The following is a 20,014-nucleotide window of genomic DNA, read 5'->3' on the forward strand; positions in this document are numbered from 1 at the left end:
CCGTATGTTTTTTTTTGTGCTGAAAGGATAAATCTTCGTAGATATTGCCAGCAATGCATGGTATTGCAAAGTTCAAATTTGAACTGTCGCATTAACATCAAAAGCTGCCTAGCTGATGTTTATTACATGGTATGTCTAGCTTCCAGACACATTTTTCCCTTATTTGCTGAAGAATAGCCAAAACCTTTTAATTTGATAGTTTGGGCTGGGAAGATCTTACCTGTACATCCCGTTCACGTGTGTCTATGATAATAACAGCGCTGTGAAAAATTGACTACAATATTTAGAGATGGCACTTTCACCAACTACTTACAACTTCACAAAGTTATCTGTAGCATTATACTTGTTAACTTCCAGGGCTTTTTAACTGAATCTCAATGCCAAACAAAACTCTTCATAATTCATTGCTATATGTTCACAAATTCTGCATGATCTCATTGCGACGAAGTTTTAGAAATGTGCAAAGTTCAGGAAATATTTAGAGAAAAGGACCCCTGGGATTTTCATGTGATGTTGCAATGACAGCAAAGGAAGATGTGATCATATTGGACAGCCACTGCAGGCTGAGCAGCAGTGCTGGAATGAGTCTGCTGCAATAAGTAACAGGGAGCACGAGCTCGTAATCCTGATCTTCAAGTGTAGTCGTTCATTGGTTGTTTGTTCTGTAATAGACTAATAGTTACTTTTTCCCCCTTTCATTATTAACACGTTGACTTTATTAAAAAATAATGGCTTTGCCGTGTTCTTCCATTTCCTGCAACAGCAATACAACAGTGTGCACAATAATATCATTCCTTGCTCCCATCCCCCCTCTGCAGGTCCATGAAGGGCAGGGCAGCGTAAGGCAAGGGATAAGGTGCAACAAGAAGGAATTTTTACATCTTCCCCAAGGTAAAGTTGGATTAAAGAATTTATCTCTAACCTTCGTAAGGCTAGCCCAAAACTGAGAATCCCCGGCATATGTTGAACTTTTGTGATAGTTCTATCCGTTAAGTATTTCCTTATTAACAGATTCTGCCAGACTCTGTCCCCATTAGTTACTTTAAACAGCCACTTGCTAAGTAGACACCTGTTGTGAACGTTTAAATTTAAGACCCCCAATGCTCCTTGATCTTTTGGAGTACAAACCACGCTCCACTTAGCTAGCCTATATTTCTTTTTATGCTCATCACTTCGCCAAAAAAATCTAGATCTATAATAATCTAGTTTCTTTAGAACACCCACTGGTATCTAAAAAAGGATAGCATAAACATAGGTGTACTACTTAGGACTGAATCAATCAAAATCAAACGTCCACCCACGGAAAGGAGTTTACTACATCAGCAGCACAACCGTTTCTGAAATTTTTCCTCAATGTGTCTCCAATCGCTATTGCGGAGTTTGCGGTGATGCATGGATAGAGAAAATCAATAAAAACAAATTTTGGCTGCCTGGTGGATGAAAGCTAGGAAATGTGTGCACAAGGCTGACAGGAAAACTTTCGACTCGATGATCATACTTGTGGCCTAGGTAATATGGTTGGAACGAAACGCTCGTACCTTTAACAGAACAGAGAGGAAGGCAATTGATGCAGGCGATCACAGAGGAAGCTTCGGTGTGGGTTTCTGCTCATTTCAGCTGCTTAGCTCCTTTTGCTATGCTGGGTTTGAGTGTTGCTACTGCTCTAGGTACTGATCAAAATGCTGCTGCTAGTTTGGGTCGCGCTGCAGTGTACATGTAACAGCAGGTTCTCTCTGAAATGCTCACGAGGTCACCTCTCCAGATGACACTCTGAACTGTGTAACTGTTTCTCCTCCCTTCCTCCTAATGAAATACATGCCAAGGCACGGTCGTGAAAAAAAATCAATAAAAAATGAATTCGGGTATATCCATTTAGTACCACGATGCAATTGCAGTTGCGCTGTGAGTATCTCCGATCCTTTGATCTAGCTTCTAGGGCTGTGGCTGTGCATGAATTGCTACATTGGCATGAGGTTTAGTTATACTTATGAAACTGGTTGACCACATTTGGCATGAGGTTTGTCTTCCGTATGAACATTTTTTGTGCGCCTGTTTCATCTGAATATTTATGCAATGCAACCTGTAGATGCCAGTGACTTGGCTGGAAGGCGGGAACACAGCTCGACCTCTACCAACAGTATCTGAAACAGAACCTAGAGATCAACAATATGAACCCTTACAATGCAACCTTGCAACCTAGTGTAAACAGACTATTGTCAAAAAAAAAACTACTATATTACTGGTGTTCACAGAGGTATGCATCCTTGATTCCATGCAACCTTGCAGCCACCTCTTGCATGTCCACGCGCTCATTCGGGGATGTCTTGACGCAGCAAAGCCCAATGTTCAGCACCGAAAGTAAACACCCCAAACAGTTTTCCTTCATGGCCATTGGAGCTTCCTGAGATCGCAAGTCTCGCAGGAGTTCAGGATCAATGATGTCCACAATCCTGTCAGGAAAATTCATCTCAACGTATTTTGCAATGTTCAGGCCATCCTTGAACATATTGTCCGTTGGTCTCTTCCGTAAAAATACTTCGAGAAGAACAACTCCAAAGCTATAAACATCTGCAGCAGTTGAAACTTGACCTCCGTCTGTTGCATACTCTGAAGACCATACATGGCATGACAGTAGTTCAGTCAGCTCATAGCACAAAAGCAGCCATTCTGAATTGGAAAGGAAGAACATGGCGCAATATGAAAAGGGCATTACCTGGAGCAACATATCCAATAGTTCCCCAGAATGCAACTGTTGAAGAAGCCGAGTCAGCAAAAGTTGATGTGCTTGAGTCAATCATCAATCTTGCGAGCCCAAAATCTCCAACATGAGCTGTCATCTCATCATCCAGAAGAATGTTGCTAGGCTTAACATCACAATGAACAATAGTTCCTTGACTGTAATGGTGGAGATACTCCAGCGCATCTGCTATATCCACCAGAATACTTAACCTTTGAGCCAGTGTGATATGGTTTGAAGTGTTCTCATCCTCACAAGTTGAGTACAGTAATAGATGCAAGTCACCACGTGGCATGAACTCATACACTAAGGCTTTGAAATCACTCCCGTTACCATCGATGCTTGAGCATGCAGTAAGGATAGGAACTAGATTGCGATGCCGCACGTTTCTCAAAACATTACATTCTGCTATGAAGCTGTTTTGTGCTCCCTTTATCTCTAAACTGAAGACTTTGATTGCAACAGCTTCACGCGCAAAAAGTTTTCCTTGGTACACAGAACCATGTCTTCCTCTGCCAATTAACTTAGATTTTGAGAATCCATCTGTTGCTCTAGCAAGATCATTATAAGAAACTATAGGGAAGCTGCTGCTATCAAATGAGGGAAAAGCAATAGATTTTCTCCTCTGCTTCCCTCTCCATATAAACAAGACAAATACTACTATAGCAAGTGACACCATGCTCGCAACTGGGAGCACTACTTTCAATTCAACAGAATGCTTGTGCTTGGTTAAGTTCAAAGGCATGACCGAACAGGTTGGCAAGTGTAATTGAGGTACTCCACCGCAAAGCTGCCGATTTCCAACAATATGTATAGCTGTTGCATTCCTGAATATTCCTTTCGTTGGGACCTCACCCTCGAGGTTGTTGAAGGACAGATCTAATTGCTGAAGAAGTTCCAGGTTAGCAAGAGACACTGGTACCGTCCCACTTAAGTTATTATGAGATAGGTCAAGCGCTTTTAAGCTACTTATGCTGCCCAAAGTTGTGGGGATGTTTCCACTGAAAACATTCCTGTCCAACTTGATATCTTCCAGGCTTTTGCAACTTCCCAGAGTATGTGGAATATCACCAGACAGTTTATTATACGAAAGGTGCATATACATGAGTTGCTTGGCATTGCCTACTTCAGTAGGAAGTTCTCCGTCAAGTTGGTTGAACGATAACCAAAGTACTGAGATGGTCGGAATTCTAAAGATGTTATTTGGCACCCTACCATGAAGATTGTTATGGGAAACATATAACACTTCAAGCATCTGGAGGTCTCCCAAGCTTGGGGGTATGTATCCATCCAACTTATTTGTACTTAGCTCAAGATTTACCAATTGGGATAAGTTGGATAGGGATGCCGGAATGGACCCTAAAAAAAGGTTATTATATAAAGCTAGTATCTGTAAGCTTTTCAGAGATCCAAGCCAACCTGGAAGAGCATCTGTAAATAGGTTACCACCCAATTCTAAAGCAATTAAGTTGGGAAGGTTTGCTAAGCCAGAAGGCAGACTCCCTGATAATTGATTCAGTCCCATGTGTATGTATTGGAGTTGAGTGGAGCGGTTTCCGAATGAATTCGGCACATGGCCCTTCAGACGATTCCCATATATGGAGAGCATTTGCAGCTCAGTGCAGTTGGCTACACTAGTCATAAACTCCAAGTCTTGCTCGTCATGTGCATGGAGCTTGTTCATTTCAAGGTTTAACCAAGACAATTTAATAAGTTTTCCTACTGAGCTAGGCACAACTCCAGTGAAACTGTTGATAGCCATGTCGAGAAGGTACAGTTTCGAAGCATTTGTCAATGAACATGGGATATGGCCGTGAAATAAGTTGCTGCCCAATCGTAACACTTGGAGATTGGGTAGAGAGTTACCGATATTAAATGGTAGCACTCCGCTTAGATAGTTGTAGGCAAGGCTAAGTTCAGTAAGAGTAGAAAGGTTCAAGAAGGCTTCTGGAAACCAACCTTCCAACTTGTTTACACCTAGTTGCACGGAAAGCATCCCAAGCATCTTTGCAAACTCTTTTGGTATGTTCCCAACAATGTAATTATACTGACAGTGAAGACTTCTCAGAGTTGTGACATTGGCAAGGGAAGCAGGTATAGCTCCAGTAAGATTATTGATTGAAATTTCCAAAGTTCTAAAGCCTTGAGGCAAATCTGCAGGGATTTTTCCTACAAGATTATTGCCATTAAGCCATAGCACCTTGAGGCTGGAACAGTTGGCAAGATTAGGTATCCTTCCTTGTAATGTGTTATTACTCAAGATGATAGCCTGCAGGTGACGCAGCTGACCTAGGGATGGAGGGATCTCTCCAGTGAATGAGTTAGTGTCTAGGAATAGAAATTTTAGGAATGTCAGGTTTCCAAGTGAAGGAGAGATTTGTCCTACCAAACCTCGATTTGTAAGATTAAGAGAGGTGACACGACGCGGAATTTTTACCCTGCACCGGATACCCTCCCAGTTGCAAAAGTGAACGCTATCATTCCAGGACATCAAGGTTTGTTGTGGATCAAGACTGATTGCCTTCTTGAAATCAAGCAGTGACAGCTCATCTGTTTCGTTTCGGTATAACAAGCCACATATGACGATAGGCTCAGTACAAGTCATGAGCACCAACACAATCTGCACAGTTGTAATAACCTTCATTGTTCGCTAGCTATGTTGGTTGAACTTTGCTCTTCACTACATACACAGACAGAAAAAAAAAAAAAGTTCAACGGTAATAATAAAAGGATATCCTGCTAACTTGTCATTATTCTGAATTTGGTTCTCGATCATCTAAAAGTAGATTTTCTGGATGGGAAATTAGGTTCGTGTGTTTATCTTTCATTTTGTCAAAAGAACTAATTTACACTCTAATTTTCATATCAGACTATTAGAAAACCAAAGCATCAAGGTACATAGGAGATAACTGATGTGCTGATCAAATCTGTTCCAGCGTAAACATATCCATAATCAGTTTCATGCAGCTACTTATAGCATGTGTGCAAACCGCAAATCATATAATTATATAAATTTCAAAACAATTACTGAGGGAACATCAAGTTTTAACAGCAAAACAGGAACATGAGAGGTACAGGAGATGCTGAAACTCACAGCTCACAGCTCAAAGGCCACCGGAGAGAGGAGCAGCACACCAACGGCGCCCGCCCTGGATGGGAAAAATAGCTGACGAGGATGCCACTGCAGCCACGAGACAGAGCAGGCACGAGTATATATGACTGTGGTGCAGTGAATAGTAACTCGAAATTCAATATCCAGAGTTGCCAATCCCTGTGAAGAGGCAGACGAGGAAATTGAAGACCACAGTTGTTGACTATGAAAATGGCTTGGGTCTTCAGTTGCACTATTACCAAAACAACTAGACAGGAGCGGGCTCCACGGTGACACAAGTTTCCAAGGAGAAAATGGGACATCGACGTGCATCTCATAGCACCATTGAATATACAAGTGCCAGTATGAACTAACTTTTCATCGTAGAGAGGTAGGTTTTAGGATAACACAGCACACCGGGGTGACCTTTAGATATATATATCTATAGCCAATATGGCTCGGTATATAAGGAATATAATCAAGTATACATGGAAAGTATATAAAAGGCTATACAATCTCTAATACCCGCCCACAGTCATAGCGGGAGAATCGCGGACATGATATCCGCGAACTGGTGTGAGGACGGAACGTGGAGCACGCGAACCTGCCCCAAGGCCACCTTCTCGCGAACAAAGTGGATGTGGATCTCGATATGCTTCATGCGCAGATGATGGAGCGGGTTTGCTGTCATGTAGATAGCACTCATATTGTTGCAACAGACAACTATGGCTGAAGCAAGTGGAACGTGGAGCTCCCGAAGAAGCTGGCGCAGCCAGCAACACTCAACAACTACATGTGCCACAGCCCAGTATTCCGCCTCGGCGCTGGATCTGGAGACGGTGGTCCATTGCTTGGAGGATCAAGAGACCAGAATGTCGCCAAGGTAGACGCAAAAGTCGGAGGTAGAACGCTGAGAGTCCGGACAGCCCGCATCAGAGTATGCGGCCAAGGATTGGATAGGGCTGGTGCCGATGTGGAGCCTGAAGGACAGAGTGCCCTTCATGTGGCATAGGATGCACTTGATCAGCGTGAGATGACGCTCGCAGGGATCATGCATGAAGAAGCACACCTGCTGAACCGCGTACGTTAGGTCGGGGTGAGTCACGGTGAGGTACTAAAGAGCTCCTGCAAGGTTCCGGTACTCGGAGCCGTCCTTGAGCTTGGCACCATCCGTCACCGAGAGCTTGAGGCGAGTGTCAATAGGGGTCGCCATGGAGTGACACTAGGCCATGCCAGCATGCTAAAGGAGGTCCAGGGCGTACTGGTGCTGAGACAGGAACATGCCATTAGCAGAGCGCGTGACGGAGATGCCGAGGAAGTGGCGGAGAGCACCCAAGTCCGCCATGGCGAACTCGGATTGTAGCCATGCAGCCACGTGCTCGAGAAATGTTGAGGACGAAGCGGTGAGGATGATGTCGTCAACGTACAACAGCAAGTAGGCAACACTCGCACCGTCTTTGTGTAACAGTCTGGGTGCTTAAACGGTGTTTTAATCTTAAGAGCAGGTCCTTTGTGCTTAAAAAAAAGCTTTGGCAACTTTTGGGCAAAGTCCAAGCTTTGGGACTCTCTATTTAGAGGTTTCCAATGTCATCTTGAGCTAAGCCCTATACCAAAGTTTTAGAGCTTCGGGACCTTAACAACTTTGTTTTAAGGAGCAAGTTTGAAATCTGCCCGAAAGCCTTCAAAATCTAGGTCAAAGTTCCCTAGTTTGGTCAACTCAGCCTCTTTAGCCATTCCGGCTAAGTCTGGATATCATCCCGACCTGGCGCCTTGAGGCGGATTTATCTTTGGAAAGTTGAGCAAAACATCAAGAAACCCCTTTATAGAAGTTGGAGAGCTAAGTTCCTACAACAACCTTGCTAATTGGACCTTGGTCCAATTCACCTCAGAAAATTCCCAAATCTGCAGCTCAAATCAGCCCGACCCTTGAAAACCAGCCAAACCGCCGTTTTTCCCTAAGTCCCGGAAACCGGCGTTCCTCCAAACTTTGGAGCTTTGAATCTCCAAATCCATCATGTTTTTGAACTCGGTCAAATTACAAGAGTTGGACCTTGGTCTGTGTACTACAACTTGTAAAGGGAGTCAACGTGGCGCAGTTTGAAAATCGGGAGATCAAGAGGCTTGAAGATGGGCTCGGCAAAGGATCTCGCGGATCGGTTGGCCAGACAGTGCCAGAGCGCGCGTGCGCCGCGCTCCAGAGCACCGCCGCCGCGTGGCGTGACCTTGCTGGTGAGAACCACCTCGCCCAGTCGCCGGCCATGACAAGATGGGTCAACGCGTCTCGCTCCCCAGTCGCGCGCGATGACGACCCGCGGTCCTCCGCTCTATCCCGTCTCGTCTCGCCCGAGGCCTCGCTGATCGCGCCACGCGTACTGCCCGCAGCTCCGCCGTCGCCCCAGCCACTCTACGACCGAAGATCGGCCGTTGCCGCGCCGGTACCGCCTCACCTCACGCGCGCATCCGCCTCACCCGGATCCCCGGCCGCGCGTCCCAACGCCTTTCGGCCCTCCCGTCACACCCCAGCCGCGCTGCCCGCGCGCGCGCCCCGCGACGCTACCATCTCTGCCAACCACCGCGCAGGCAGTGACAGCTCCTTCCTCCGTCTCGCTAGTAGCGTGCCCCGGCAGAGCCGCTAGTCCCACGCATGCTTGAGTCACACCGCTCGCCCTGTCACCTCACCTGCAGCGTCCTCGACTGCAGTGCCCTTCCCTCCCTCCTGTCCGCTAATGGCGCCGCCGCCATCAACGGCCGTGACCTCACACGCGCGCAGACCTAGCAGATCCGCGTGCCCAGCAAACCCGCTTGCCCCCAGCCCCAAAATCCTTGCTACCCAACCAGGGCAAGATTGCGTCCGAGCTCGCCAATGGAGACGCCGACCAATCGCCACCGCGGCAGAGCACTCCTTTTCTCCCTCGATCTTATCCTCTCGCCGCTCGAGCTCGTTTCTTTCCTCCGAGCACTTCCGCGCAGTTATAAAAGGGGTATCGAAGCCTCTTACCGGAGTTCCCTTCACTACCACCGCCTTGCCGCACTACCTGCTCTGTTCTTCTCCATCGCACTCACCGCCGCACACTCCTCTGCTTCGCGCTCAAGCACCGCCGCCTGAGCTCTCTATGGAGCTCCCCCTTTCGCCCAACACCGCGCCTTGCTGACCCCACCAGCTACTTCGCCATCCATTCGCGCAGCGCTAGAGCTTGCTTGTTGTCCACAAGAAGCACCACCGCCGCCGAAACGCCGTCGTTCCTCGTTCCGCCTCGGCTTGTTTCTTCCCGACCCCGAGACCTCATCAGTAGGACTGGAGGTGAGACTGTCGACCCCTGTCCAACTCACCCGACCCTGTCCGACTTGCCTGAGTGTTGTCCGCCTCGCTCGACCCTATCCGCCTTGCCCGAGTATTGTCCGCCTCGCCCGAGGGCTCGGTTGTGTCTTTTTCTTTTGGACCGAGGGTATCTGTGTAAAATTCCAAAGATTTCTCTATGTTAAATCTGAGAATCCCGGTGCAGTTATTCCTTAAGTCTAAGGGTTAGATTGTAAGTTTTTCCCCGATCCGACTCTTTTAACTCGTTTTAAATCGACAGAAGCTTGGAAATTACATCTTAAATCGAGGAAAAATCGGAAAAATGTGAAATCACTTTGGTTGAAATCCTCGTTCTGAGTAGAATCCAATAAAGTGGATTTCACACCTTTTCCTGTAGTTTTGCTACAGTTTTTGGGTTAAATCCTTGCATATGCTGTTGAAATCACCGTCTAAGTGTCTTACCCTTGCATTGCATTTCGTGTAGAGCTGAACCTCGCCGACGGCACATACGAGCTTCACCTGCTGCCCGAAGACGAAGTCGTAGTTGAGCCGCCGCCTGCAGGAGTCGAGCCTGTGCTCACCGTGGACCAATTCGCTACCACCCCGCTTGAAGGCAAGCCCCGGAGCATAACCCAGTTTTTCTAAACTTGTGCATACCTTCTGTTGTTATGTGTGTGCATTTACGTTCCAGGAGTTGATTGAAACTGTAGATGCATGACTTAGATTCCCTTTGATCTGAACACTAGTATGATAGGCCGAGTAGCTGCTTGCTTAAATAGGACTCGGTAAAAGTCGAGTGATTTTCTGTCACTCGCAAGTTATAGGAGTTGCTTGCTTCTTCTTGCTACAACTATAAGGACAATGGACGGGGCAGAGCTCTGTGAACTATTTTGGTGGTCGGTGGATTGCCCCGCCTGTCTACATGAAATTGGATTAAGGTCGGAAAGTGTAGTGTTTGTGATTAAGTGTTTGAAAGTACTAATCTCATACCTAGTATGGGATGGGAAAGTCTAGTACCTGATTGAACCAGCAAGTGGCTTATACCCCTGCTATCCTTGTAACGTAGTTTCCATGGTGCATCATGAGGGTGCAAGTGCGGTCACAGTACGGTAGAGACCGGGATTGTGGAGCATTGCATGTCAAAGGCGGTTTGGACCTGACACGCGCCTGGGAATTGATGGGGACGGCTGACAAGTGAAGCGACCCCTCGTGGTGCGCGGATGTCGTGAGATTAGGTTCACCATGCATGGTTAAGAAATTCGAATTGATTCGTCTGCCTCTCACAGTTTGGGACTGCTTGATCATTATGCTACACTGAGTAAGAATGGAAGATGATGGTGATCTAAATATTGTTACTTGTTTAATTGCTTGGAAACTATGCTTGTTTAGTATAGTTGCTAACTTCGATTGGTAATTGAACGTAGAACTTGTGGCTACAATATTGAAAGTAAGGACCTACTGTAGTCGCTTTTGGCAAAAACAAACCCTAGAGCCAAAGAGCTTGCATGTCTAGGCGTGGGTGGATTAGTACCACCGGTCGGTTAAGTCTTGTTGAGTATAGTTGCTCAGCCTTGCTTGTGGCATATCTTTCAGGTGATGTTGAAGCCCTTGAGTTTGCTGCTTGTGGCACTTGGCCTCCCCAGCTTCCTCCTGGGTGGACGGTCGGGTGGGATCCCTCCTCGGACAGCGAGGACAGGACTCATTGATGTCATGATCGGCCTCGTCGTGACGTCTGACTTCGGCGCTAGCTTCCATTAGTTTATTTTCCACTGCTTAAGAACTCTGCAAACTTTGTTTGAATTTCGAACCTGATGTTGTAATAAATTAATGTACTTGTTTAATTTGGATGATCTATTATATTCTCTGGAACCACTCACCTTCATGTGAGCTCTGCTTTCTCGGTCCTGTGTAGTGGTTTATCGGATGAAATCCGACGAACTACCGAGTTAACTTGATTAAAACATATGATCGCGTGTCAGGTGACTTAATTGTGCTTTAGCTAAGTTAATTAGGGCGGTTCCGCCACACTTTGTAAACAAAGAGGGAGGTGTCGGACGTGGAGGCGACGAATCCAAGTTGGCGGATGAAGGTGGCGAACCGCTGGTACCACATGCGCGGGACCTGTTTCAGACCATACAAGGACCTCTGCAGCAGACAAACGTGTTCAGGGGCGGCGGGGTCAACGAAACCCGGAGGCTACTGATAGTACACCGTCTTGTCGAGATGGCCGTGAAGAAAGGTGTTCTTCACGTCCAGCTGGTGAATCGGCCAAGCGCGGGAGGTGGTGATGCTAAGAACAGCCTGGATCATCGTTGGTTTGACAACCAGGCTAAACGTCTCATCGTAGTTGATGCCGTGGCGCTAGGAGAAGCCACGAACCACCCAGTGCACCTTGTGGTGGGCAAGGGAGCCATCGAAGTGGAACTTATGCTTGAAGATCTACTTGCCCATCACAATATTGGCCGGGGGGATGAGCCACCAAGTTCCGTTGTCAATGAGAGCCTAAAACTCATCAGCCATGGCCGCACGCCAGTTGGCATCGGCCAATCTGCTGCGGTAGTTCATCGGGAGTGGCGAGATCGACGAAGCCATGGCGGAGAGGTTCCTGTACCACACCCGCTGTATCGTCTCGGTCTGTGAGCGGGTCACGGGAACAGGAGCTGAAGTCGACGGAGGTGGCGCTGGAGCCAGTGTCAGGGCAAGCGTGGAAGGGGCAGGAGCTGCTGCTGCCGCGGGGAGGTGCTGGTGACGAATGCCCAACGCCTGTGCCCTTCCTTGTAGGGGCAGGGATAGAGCTATTGCCCTGCTGAGACGATGTAGAGGAGCTGGAGAGGCCCGACTCATGGAGGATGATGGTGGGGTCCTCCTCGACTGGAGTGGGGGGCGACAAGCACGGTTGTTCAACATCAGCAAGCAGTGGAACATCTGCGGGGAAGGGCGCCGCTGCTGCAGTGCATGGCTCTGACGCGGCACATCTAGCCAAGAGGAAATCAAGACCGGAAGACGAGCACGGCTGTTGGCCAAAAGGAAAACAGGACTCGTCGAACACGATGTGGCGAGAGATGATGATGAGCCTAGTCACGAGGTCTAAGCAATGGTACCCTTTTTGAGATGAATGGTAGCCGAGAAGAACACAAGCAGTGGAACGCGGAGCGAGCTTGTGTGGTGCTATGGCCGAGAGGTTTTGGTAGCAAAGGCACCCAAAGACGCACAGGTGGTTGTAATCATGGGCTTTCCTATAGAGTTCGAAAGGGGTGGCCTGGGAAATAGCTGAGCAGGCACGCCTGTTCAGAAGGTAGGTGGCCATGGCAAGGGCCTCAGCCCAGTAGATGGGTGCCATGTGTGCATGAAACAAGAGGGTGCGGCTGATGTTGTTCAGGGTGCGGAGAATGCGTTCAGCTTTGCCGTTCTGCAGTCAAGTGTATGGGCAGGACAACCTCGAGTGAATCCCACCAGAGGAGAAGAGAGAGGAGAGTACGATTATCGAACTCTGTCCCGTTGTCAGCTTGAACATATCTAACAAAGAGATCGAACTAAATCTGAACATAGGAGTAGAAGTTTTGTATATGGGTGGAAACCTCCAGATTTGTGAACTAGGCGAAACGTCCAGTGAGAGTAGTCGCACGGGCCACGCGAATCAGCCCTCTAGGTTTTCCGAGCTTGGACGTCGCACGGGCTCAGGCTTAGATATTCAGCCCGGTGCATTTTGGGTCGGGCTCGTGCCTCGTGTTTAGTTCTTCGTGTTGCTGCAATGCGGCCCAGCCCACAAGACCCCCAGACCTAATTTTAGTTCCAGGCCCCGCCGCTCTTGCCCAATCGTCGCCGGCGGCCACCGGGAGCACGCCTCGCCGGAGCTGAGCCTATCGAGATGCTCAGCAACAAGGCAGCTGCGTCGGGCCGCTCTTCGGGCCGCTCCGGCGGAGGGATCAGGATCGGGCGGTTGCAGCTGCGCCCGGCGATCCCCATTGTCCCCGGCGGCCGGTAAGCTTCCCCAGATCCGCGAGCGCCGCACTCCTCTCTCACTCTCACGGCTCATCCCCTCACCTCCTGCTCCTTCTATCCGTTCGCAGCGGCAAGAGACAGAGGAGAGCGGCGGCGGTTCCCCTGCTGCCCGACGACGCCCTGGTGGAGATCCTCTCCCGCGTCCCCGCCAAATCCCTCTGCCGGTTCAAGTGCGTCTCCAGGGCCTGGCGCGACCTCATCGCCGACCGCCTCCGCTGCAAGAAGCTCCCCCAAACCCTCGCAGGGTTCTTTGTCAACGACGGCGACGAGATACACGGCGGTGACAGCGACGATGACGGCTCGGATCGCGTCGTCGGGCGCTTCATCAACACGTTGGGTAGATTCGTGCCCCTCGCTTCCGTCTCCTTCCTGGGGAACCAGCCGGGCATTGAGGAATTCGGCTTCTTGCGTTCCTGCAACGGGCTCCTCCTCTTCGGGCACAGAAGGGCTGGAGACACCTACGATTCACTGGGCTATATCGTCTGCAACCCCGCCACCGAGCAATGGGTGGCCGTCCCCAGCTCCGGCTTTAAACCACTTCCCTTATTTGATGAGGGCGAGGACCCTGGCTCTGACTCCGACAATGAAATTGGATGTGCTTTCACCTATTTGATTTTTGACCCTGCTGTGTCCTTGCACTTTCAGTTGGTCGAGTTCATTTCGGACGATTGTGTATGCGTGGAAGAGGTGCGCGCATACTCGTCTGAAACTGGGGTATGGTGTGACAGCGATTGGTCTTCAGATTGCGGCATATCATTCTTCGCAGGGAGCGCCATTGTTAATGGCATGCTGCATCTCAGTGTCACCAGCTTTGATACACACCAGGATCTAATACTTGCAGTTAATGGGGAAGGGAAGGATTGTAGGAGCCTCAGCGGGCCGGGGAAGCGTTTCGATGTTGCTTTTGTTGGTGAATCCCAAGGACTCGTGCATTGCGTGAGTCAACATAAAGACAACACTCGCCAGATGACTGAACTGTCCATTTGGGTCCTTCGGGACTATGATGCAGAAGAATGGGTTCTGAAGCACAGTGTGGATTTTTTCAAGCTGTTTGGAAGAATGAATTGCCGAGTTGAATTTGACTACAGTGTGGTTGCCATTCACCCGGATCGCAATTTGATCTTCTTTGTTCAGCACTGGGACCTGCAACTGAAATCATATGACATGGATAGCAAGGAAGTGTGTACTCTCCACACTCTAGGGGTGGGCCCTCAGAATATTTTCCCATTAGTTCCCTATTATGCGGAGTCATCGGCCCTTGCTAATAAGCACTGATCTTGCGCCTTGTGAGGTACTGGTCAAATTTGATGTTCCAAGTATGGAGACAGGAGCTATATCTGTAGAATTAGGCTATGTGCTCTGATGGTGCTTCGATGGTACCTTCTGATTCCTTTTGTACATTAAAAGCAAACACTTGAGGCATGTGTGTAAGTTACCATTAAATATGTAGGCAATTGCACAATGCATGATGTTTGGACTTCCAAGTTCCTACGCTCTGTATTTCACTTTTTCCAGAATCATAATCCCTGTCCACTTTCTTTACTTTTCTTTTCCATGTGACTGCGTGCTTGCTATCTCTGAATATTTGTTTCCTCAGCCCCTATATATGTTTGTTTGTACTGAAAGGATTAAATCTTGATGTTTCCAGCAATGCATGGTATTGCAAAGTTCAAGTTTGAAAGCTTTGCTGCATTAACATCAGGTCCCTCAGTATTCCCAGCCATCTAGAGTAAATGGCCCATATCCCTGTATTTTTTGTCACCGACTTTTCAAAACTGGTACTTGAGTTACATCTTAGTTCTGGACTCAGTAGAAATACAGTAGAGAGATGAAAGTGCTCATGGCATTAATGTTTTCTGCTTCCAAATCTCCGGAGATGGTATTGTGCTAGTAGCAACTGTGATGGGATCCTATGATGAACTAGATGTAAGATGTGAAACTGGAGTAGCAGCCGATGTGATCCTTGCATCAAGCTCTGGAGTGAATAATCCATGCAATTTGTTACATCAATTTCTAACACCTGGTTGTATTGACTGCTTTCTGTATATTGTAAATAGCATTCAAATACAATGTGGATTTGAAGCTTACTGAGTGCTGGCGTTTGAAGCATTGGAGTTTAAACCCAAGCAAAAACTGAATAATTTAATTTCCAAGCAAAAACAATAATGCTGGTACATGCTAATATGCTATAATGCTGAATAGTCTTTTTTTTTTCATGGAGCTTGGCATAATAATCCACGGGACACATAAAGTACAAACCAGAAAGATTAGCATGGCGACTAGTACCAATTGCTGTTTCAGAAGACAATACGAATGGCTGAAAAATGCCATCATTACATACAAACAAATATTAGTGGGTGAACGAGAAAATTACTTGCTTATTCATAGTAAACAAATACACCTTATGCGTCCTTTAAAAAAATGCAGCAAGTATGCTAATAGCAATGTTCCTTCTGTCGAATGATGAAATTAACACATCTGAAGATTCAGCAATCAGTATGCATATTTGCTAGCTTTCACAATGAAGGTCCCAGCAATCATACCTCCTCAAACTACATTCCGAAGCACAGACAAGTACGCCAACAGAATTCCAATCAATTCGCACTGCTTTGCAACAGTTGATTCATTTTCACTAAGGACCGATCTACAACATTCACATGTATACTGACGGATCTGTATAAGATATGACATCATACAAGCCAATGGCTTGATGCAGAGGTACAATGGCACAGAAACTAAAAGAACTTACAAAGAGGCATGGTAACACATAGGCAGATGCTATGTAGGAACGAAATAGAGCTCATTACTGGGATGCTGCTTCCACCAAGCTAACAACACAATGATTAACACAACGCAGATGAAAGGAATTAATCGACTGAGAAGACTGTTTGTTTCACTTTTCTTCGTTCCACTCATCTTTTGATTCTCAGCAGCATCAGCATTGCGTACTTCACATGGAGTCCGCGCACTATCAGAACGCCTGCTGTTGGTTGGGAACTTCAGGTCTTCAGTCAGCAAGTCTGTACTCTGTGCATGGCATTGGTTGCTCTGATGAATAGACTTGCAGTAGCCTTTCCTTTCCTCAAATTCACCATCCTTTTGAACCAAAAGATGATCTGGGCACTGTATCTGCCTAAAAGCTAGGCTTTTAGGTAGGCGGTGGCTCTCTCTTTCTGAATCACTGCAAGAGGTGAAAGAGTAGACCTGCTTCCTTGGAGTTGATAAAGCTTGCCGCCTGTACACCTGGGTTCACGGCAAAAATAAGAGCTATGAATTCACTTTAATCTACAAACTCTGTAATATTCTGAAACTTCATTGCGCAAACCAAAGTTCTGAAAAATGGACATCAACACAAATATTTACACATCTATTGAATTACCATAGCCCACCCTCAAGAAGATGTAGATGATATTTATTGCACATATAAAAGAAGCTTATGAATACAGAAGGAAATGAAAATATCAGTTGCTTCTGCACCAAAATTCAAGTGATCATTTTCAGTATCATTCAAGGAACAACGTGAATACAGATAATATTCCAAAGGGCAATGATAGTAACTCATATGCTATGCTTTAACATGCTAAGTATATCAAAGATCTAAAATTTCTCAGTTTAAATGATGATCTGCCATATACCTGATTAGTAGCTCGAGGTGTTAAGCAAGTAGGACATGGGTCACCAACTCTTGTCAACACATCTGAGCACCTCCTACTTGCCTTAACAAGTCCAGAAGAATTAGATTGTCCTATTGTACCCATAGTATCACGACAATCAGGTGCTGAAATGTGGAAAAACTCATCATCCGACATTGCATGTGAAAAGTGAGATCCACTACTCCAAAGGCGCCGCCTTGCACGTGTGCTTCCAAGAATATCAGCACATTGTCCAAGTGGCGGCTGAGAATCTAAGTCATTAAATGAACGAACAGATTGCACCTCACAAGGAGATTCACTAGAGCCACTGTCTCTAGTATCCGCATCATCAATTGGAGAATTTGACCCATTCCTGCTATGCCTCCCACTACAGTTTACCAATGGACTAAGTTTTTTGCGATCTCCACATTCATCCTGCCTCTCAAGTAGCTTAGCAGTCTCGGCTGCCTGAAAAGCTGCAGTGCAGATATCTGGAATATAGCCACCTTGGCATTGCTCCAAAGCTTGGATAATGCTGCTGATCTCTGAAGATATTATCCTCATATTCAACCTTTTCATGATGGAATGTATCATTTGAATGGATGACATAATCATCTGAGAATTGCTAGCCTTAGTGCTATGATCCAATATCTGTAATCCAGATCTTATCAATGATCGCCCATAAGGCTCAAGTGTCAAAGTATTATATTTTGACAGAGCAACCACCAAGCTTAAGTGCATAACAGTGTGACAGTGAGCCTCCTCTAGAGCCCCCGAGACCTTCAAGCAGACACCATTGACCAACTCATTGGATGCGAATTGCCAATAATTGGACTGGACAAGAGCAGTGATACAAAGAGCAGAACCAGAAGAGATGCTCTTGTTGGTGTTCATCAAGCAATCTGATAAGGGACGGCAAAGGGAGCTAATAATCTCAGATTTCTCTTCTTCCCTACCCAGAGGATCAATGCCATAGCGGGACAATGTGCAAACCACCTTGGAGCAACCAGCACTATGCAAGGACCCTGATGACATAATCCTGACGATTGCTGAAACAATCTGCCCGATGTATGGTACAATGTTACGGCCTTGAGCTTCTGCAGCAGTCTCAAAAATGCATAAGATCTCCTCCATAGAGTACGAGCTTGGCTTATCAGAGGCGCACACACGGGCCAGAAATGGAGGAAGTGTGTTCGAATCAAGATCTTTCACATACAGTTTCAAGCCTCTGAAGGAAGGCTTGTGGTCAATGGAATCCATCATCGAATCATCCAGTTCTGAGTATTCACCCACTCCAACACTTCCAGCCATTGCATACACTAGATTCATTAAAAAAACAAAAAAAAGAAGAGCTGTCAGCAAATGTAAATGCAGTATGCGGTATTGGGAAGTGAATAAATGGATCAGCAAATCTATGCGTGATGGATTCTTCAGTTAAAACATACTAAAACAACAACATAAACATTTGCTAAGAGTTTTCAGTTGATTTGCCTCCCACTAGCAATATATGCAAATCATGCTTACATAACACAAGAAGTCAAGAAGTAGAGCACAGATTGCCACTAAGAAGGGAAGAGAATATCCAGCGTTTAGGCATTAACTTGTTTAAAACAAAACTAATAATGTGCATTTCGGTCTGGGATTCAAAGACATGGTCCCAGCGTCGTCCTGCACAGTATGTACGCAACGCAAAATCTTCGATTAACTACTTGCCGATCCTCATCGGCAGACCGCAGAACGCCGTGGAGGCGTGGAGCATGGCTAACCCCCTGAAACCGCATTTCAACCGCCCAAGAATTCGAAATAAACGGCACCCCGCCTTGGAAATTCACTGGTACGGCACATAAAACGAGACCAATCGATACTGCGCGCGCTGAAGAAGAAGAAAGATAGACCAATCGAACCGAACAAGAAGTCAAGAACCGTCAATGGTTGATTCGATTGGCACACCAAAACGAAGCAAGAAACCGCGCAAGTCCCAGATCTCCCGCACTCAGAAAGACGAAGACTTTGATTAGGCTTCCCACGTCAGTTCAAACACCCTACAGAGTACAATCCACGCTTTGGGGGGTAACAAAGAAAACATCCGAGGAAGATAGGGTTCCTCACCAGCGAATCCGGGCGAATCCCCACTGCACGGGCGAATCCCACCAAGACCGGCGAAGCGGAGGGATACGACGACGATGAGCGAAGAGTTCTTGCGGCGGGGTGGGTCGCCGCTGGACGCTCCGGTGGTGGGTTGGTGGGTGGGGGCGGGTTCGACGGCGCGGCCGCGGACGAAGCGGAAGGCGGCGGTCTGAGCGGCAGTTCCGAGTTCGAGTTTTTTGAGGTCTGGACGTCCAGTGCCATTCGCTTTGGGCCCTGCCTGTTTCAGCCCAACTTGGTGAGGCCCGAGGCCCGATATAAAAATAATTTATTTTAAATAGAAAAGGCCACGTACTATACATTTTTAATGTTATTGAACTCTATGATTAATTCTCTATTTATAGTCAAAATTAAAAAATTAATTTTGAAAAAGTCTAAACATAGATATATTTTGGGACGGAGAGAGTAGATTATTTTTCTTTTTGACGTGGATAAATTTAGCCTGGACAACTACGTACATTGTATTATCTGAATGTACACACAACACATGCTACCCACACACACTCCACGCACACCCCTTTGCACATGCTAGACCTACAAACTATACACATACCACATCCTTCCGAGTATCGATGAAGTCGCACAACGCTTCGTACATGACGAGCACGTCACGATTACCATTGTGGCTTCACGCATACGTCCAGGATCTACAGAATTAAATTTGGGAATAAAATCATGGTGCAACACCTAGCCGTTCCCGTAGAAAATCGAACTCGGATGGGTGCGCTCCCTCGATAGGTGGCGCAACTACCGTGCTACCAACGCGTTGACATGGATAGATTTTGTTATTACAAGTTGACGAGCTCACCCCTAGTCCACGACCCAAGAACATGAAAACCATAGAGCAAATCTTTTTAAAAAAATATGTAGACGAAGGATAGATTGATTAATGGCCTAAATTTCCAATTCTATCATGTGCATAAGAATCATATGACCGGTGTGAGGATTACAAAAGTCTTTTGCGAATGATCTAGATTTGGGTTTTCCATTTCTCCACGGCGAACCGATTCCTGGAGAAAATGGAATAGGAGGACCGGAGGAGGAGTCTTATGATAAAAGGCCTCCCTTACAATTGTACAGCGGGAGTGGGAGTGAAAACTGATTGAAGA

General features: G+C 46.8%; 3 protein-coding genes across 4 annotated transcripts; 1 reads left to right on the forward strand and 2 right to left on the reverse strand.

Annotated features, from left to right (window-relative positions):
• Positions 1-47: 47 nt before the first annotated feature.
• Positions 48-5,952, reverse strand: LOC101754704 (receptor kinase-like protein Xa21). The gene is made up of 3 exons (XM_004963188.4): positions 5,832-5,952; positions 2,714-5,417; positions 48-2,607 (listed from the first exon to the last, which is right to left on the reverse strand). Exons 2-3 carry the CDS (start codon positions 5,379-5,381, stop codon positions 2,237-2,239), a joined length of 3,039 nt encoding a protein of 1,012 aa, XP_004963245.1. The 5' UTR covers positions 5,382-5,417; positions 5,832-5,952; the 3' UTR covers positions 48-2,236.
• Positions 5,953-12,926: 6,974 nt separating this feature from the next.
• On the forward strand, positions 12,927-14,670 carry LOC101755115 (F-box protein At5g07610). Of its 2 annotated transcripts, XM_012844379.2 has the most exons (3): positions 12,927-13,107; positions 13,197-13,684; positions 13,774-14,670. In XM_012844379.2, exons 1-3 carry the CDS (start codon positions 12,995-12,997, stop codon positions 13,833-13,835), a joined length of 663 nt encoding a protein of 220 aa, XP_012699833.1. In that variant the 5' UTR covers positions 12,927-12,994; the 3' UTR covers positions 13,836-14,670. The 2 variants fall into 2 exon arrangements, with proteins under 2 accessions (XP_012699833.1, XP_004963246.1); XM_004963189.3 differs by having other exon boundaries at positions 12,928-13,107; positions 13,197-14,670.
• Positions 14,671-15,650: 980 nt separating this feature from the next.
• LOC101755523 (protein SINE1) lies at positions 15,651-19,068 on the reverse strand. The gene is made up of 3 exons (XM_004963190.2): positions 18,870-19,068; positions 16,764-18,079; positions 15,651-16,371 (listed from the first exon to the last, which is right to left on the reverse strand). Exons 2-3 carry the CDS (start codon positions 18,069-18,071, stop codon positions 15,907-15,909), a joined length of 1,773 nt encoding a protein of 590 aa, XP_004963247.1. The 5' UTR covers positions 18,072-18,079; positions 18,870-19,068; the 3' UTR covers positions 15,651-15,906.
• Positions 19,069-20,014: the final 946 nt, after the last annotated feature.

The sequence above is a fragment of the Setaria italica genome, chromosome III (assembly GCF_000263155.2).
Source record: "Setaria italica strain Yugu1 chromosome III, Setaria_italica_v2.0, whole genome shotgun sequence".
NCBI classification, from domain to species: domain Eukaryota; kingdom Viridiplantae; phylum Streptophyta; class Magnoliopsida; order Poales; family Poaceae; genus Setaria; species Setaria italica.